The 3824-nt window shown below is 36.5% G+C and overlaps 1 protein-coding gene across 1 annotated transcript; it reads left to right on the top strand.

Annotated features, from left to right (window-relative positions):
* Positions 1 to 6: 6 nt before the first annotated feature.
* On the top strand, positions 7 to 2800 carry LOC111388715 (probable folate-biopterin transporter 8, chloroplastic). Its single transcript, XM_023013499.1, has 2 exons — positions 7 to 67; positions 910 to 2800. The coding sequence occupies exon 2, from the start codon at positions 981 to 983 to the stop codon at positions 2064 to 2066; it is 1086 nt and encodes a 361-aa protein (XP_022869267.1). The 5' UTR covers positions 7 to 67; positions 910 to 980; the 3' UTR covers positions 2067 to 2800.
* Positions 2801 to 3824: the final 1024 nt, after the last annotated feature.

The raw sequence follows: 3824 nt of genomic DNA, 5'->3' as shown, positions 1-3824 counted from the left end.
TATGGGATCTTGTCTGATGCTCTTTATATTGGTGGTGCTCACAGGATCCCTTATATTTCAATTGGAGGTAAAACTTCATAATTTGTCCATTTTCATACTTGCCTATTGTTTAAAATTTATTGTCATGTCATGTTTGAGATTGTAATAAACTCTCCAGTGTAATATATTTTTATTTCAAAAAATTGTTTGATCTTTGCTGGTCTTTTTGGCTTATTATTTGTTGTGTTCCAATTCGGATTGCATTTAAGCTTAAGTTTACCTGAATTTAGCTTTGTCAAGGGAATTATGTTGTTACATTTTCTCCTATTTACAGCTTTAGTTTGGTGTAGGCTTTATGATTTTAAATGTTACTTCTGTTAGTAAAAGATTTGCAAATTTCAAATGTTATCTTTACTTTGTAAGAACTTTTTCGCAAATTTCAAACGTTAGCTTCAATTTGTGTCTCTCTCTACGTTTGACCGTATATAATGAGAAGAATCTGTGACAATATGAAGCCTGCAAAATTGATTGCATTCTTTATCTCTTCATTCCTTGATATAAATCCTTTTTTGTTGGGTTCATTTCAATGCTTAAATCCAACACGATCAAGTTAAACCAACTGCACGAAGTTGCAGAACTGGAAATCGATAAACAGCAGGACCTGTATCTATTTGATGCTTTGATTGTGATCGTCTTTGATTACCACATATATCATACTGGAATTCTCTGTAATTATTTAGTAAAATAGTTATTCTAAAACACCGTATGTGATGACACATTTCATGCTGTTAATTACTTTACTCGAAAGTATTTTCAACAAAGAAAGGAAATGCTTCGGTCGTAAATATGCTTCTGAATTTGATTAACTAACTGCTTAAGATTTGTATCCATCTAATGACACCAGTAACCCTGATATGTCAAGCTCTTCAGTCCTCTTGCAGATTTTATCTTGGGGTTCATTGGCTGTAATCCCGGTTGCAAGTGAAGCTCTTCCAGCTCTCATGGCATGTGTGCTTATTACTAATCTCGGAGCATCGATTGCAGAAGTTGCGAAAGATGCACTTGTTGCAGAGTATGGCCACAAAAACAAGATACTGGGACTCCAGTCTTATGCATTTATGGCCTCGGCAGTGGGTGGAGTTCTAGGAAATTTACTGGGTGGATTTTTCTTATTGAGAACCCAACAAACAAAATCCATGTTCCTAGCCTTTGCAGCTTTACTCACCCTTCAACTCACTCTTTCTCTAAAAACAAGAGAAGAGTCCCTTGGTTTAGCTCAACCTTCAAACTATTCTCATGTCAGGGAATCGATCTCAGAAAGTATCAGAAAACCGTTTTCCGATCTTTTGATGGCGGTTAAAGAAGAGAGAATATTGCATCCACTTCTTTGGGTTGTTTCTTCCATCGTGATGATCCCAATCCTATCAGGTTCTATCTTTTGCTACCAAACTCAATTTCTAAATCTTGATCCTTCAGTTATTGGAATGTCACGAGTGACTGGCCAGTTGATGCTTCTTTCTTTGACTTTACTCTATAATCGGTTTGGGAAAAGTATTCCCATGAGAAAATTGGTCAGAATTGTGCAGGTCTTATATGCATCTTCCCTTCTTCTTGATCTGGTACTTGTTATGCAAATCAATGTTCAACTGGGAATTCCGAATGAAGTGTTTGCTCTCTTCTTTTCAGGCTTGGCCGAAACTATTGCACAATTTAAGCTCTTGCCATTCCATGTACTTTTTGCAAATTTGGCTCCACCGGGTTGTGAAGGATCTCTAATGTCTTTCTTAGCATCTGCCTTGTGTTTATCGTCTATAATTAGTGGGTTTTTGGGGGTTGGATTGGCTTCTTTTCTTGGTATAACATATGGTGATTACTCGAGCCTTCCTCTAGGAATTATGATGCAGTTTCTTGCAGCTTTGCTGTCACTTTGTTGGATTGATTACGTGCCAATGTCACTTCCTGCAGCCGAAAAGGCTAGGAAGGGAAGTAGAAGTAAAAGGAGTCGAAGAAATAGAAGGATAGGAAAAGTGGTGTTTGATTCAGTATATTCTTATCGGCGGGAAAGAGAATCCGATATGCAGAGGTGAGAATCCTCTTCTGTAAATACAAATGACCGTATGGTGTTCATTAGTGAACAAAGAAATCAGGAGATTGTGCAGAACTCCTATGCCAATTCTTGGAACTGCAGTTCTTTGCCTGCCGTGAAGGTGAAATGTGAACAAAGGTTCTGGCTTCTTTCGTCCTTTCTTCGAAAGGAATTATGATTGCATCAAATTAAGCCTGGCCTTTTAAATCACATTTTTGAAATCATTGTAATGGTGGAAGCAATACAAATACTTCTATGGACGATCTCTGGTTTTAGTCACATGGTTAACTAGTTTGGATCTACATGGAGCTGAGAGAACCAGCCAAATTTTCTACCACAATCACAGGAGTTGATTGTGAAATTCTGACCAGTATGTAGCATCTTGATAGTTCTCTATGCTTCCTGGCTTTCTTCCCAGAGGAATCAATTGCCCCATCTACAGAAGAGCCCTTTGCGTGTTGAATACAGAACTTCATCTACTCTGAAAGTGAGTTCGCCGCTTGTACGCTCCTAGACAGATTAGTTTATGTGTTACATCACGCTTTTATCAATATATTAGTTCTTTATTTTCCAACTCGAGGTTGTTTTTAGATGGTTGTATTTCCATGCATGCAGTGTACACGATCACTCTTCCTCTGTTAATTTAAAGCAACACGTGCTGAAAATTAAGTTTTGATAACTGTATGCTAAGTATGAATTGTCTTTACCTCTCTAGATATTAAGGATGTTTTGATAGTTATTGTATCAGCAAAAGAATAGTAGGTGTTATATTTAGTATTTACCATCTAAGTGCTACTTGTCAGCTAAGAATAAGTGTTATGTAGAAACTTTATCCGTTTACTCTGCTATGACTTAATGCTTAGAAGAGAATTGATTTGTAGCGTCTGTAGATCATCTTTTCCTTTGAATCTCAAATTACGGACAGTACACATACAAGATGACCGAGTTTAAAAATATGAACTCGGGTGATAAACATTGTGATGCGCACGAGGCTTTACTTCCTTCTTAAAAATCAATCAGAATTTTAGTTGAGAAGGTTAGATAGACCAGATCACAGCTACCGATACATATAATTCAATTTAGGTCTGAATAATTGAAAATCCTGTCAGGAGTACTGCCCGAAAGTCTGCCGGTTTTAAGAGAATGAAACAAAACATATTTCAAATTCTGTTGATATTCTTCTTGAAAAAATATAAAAATTTGAAATTTGTTTTGAACAACCGTGAAGCATTAAATTACAAAAATGATAATGCAAGAGTTAGAATTTCATAATATATTGAAGAAGCTGTGCTATAAACTATTGCTGTTTGTTTTCAGATAAAAAGTTAACAAGTTCCCTAGCTTTTACTTCTCAGAGTTCAACTACTGAAACAGCCCATAACATCAGTGATTTTTAACCTTTAACCCATGAAGAGGCAGCACGACCCGTCTTCATGGAGTATAGCAAAAACACAAGGAGCTGTAGGACATATAGCCTTGAAATATATTTATTCTCATTTTCATGCCGTATAGCTAGGCTAAAACAGTTGGATATTTGGTTCCAGCATTAGAGTGTGCCGAACAATATAACTGACACGATTTCAACTACCTTTTCTTCCTTAATAATCTAATCTACCTCACCAAACACGGCATAATTTGTAAAGCTCTGGTTCTCTACGATGTAGTGCTATTATATTGAGCAGAAGACTGAAAGATTATTCAAACTGGTGTCAGTAAGAATTCAATGGAAATTTGCAACCAAAGTATGCTGGTTAGCTAT

The sequence above is a fragment of the Olea europaea genome, unplaced genomic scaffold (genome assembly GCF_002742605.1).
Source record: "Olea europaea var. sylvestris unplaced genomic scaffold, O_europaea_v1 scaffold5250, whole genome shotgun sequence".
Lineage (NCBI taxonomy): Eukaryota > Viridiplantae > Streptophyta > Magnoliopsida > Lamiales > Oleaceae > Olea > Olea europaea.
This window is presented reverse-complemented; position numbering and strand designations above follow the sequence as displayed.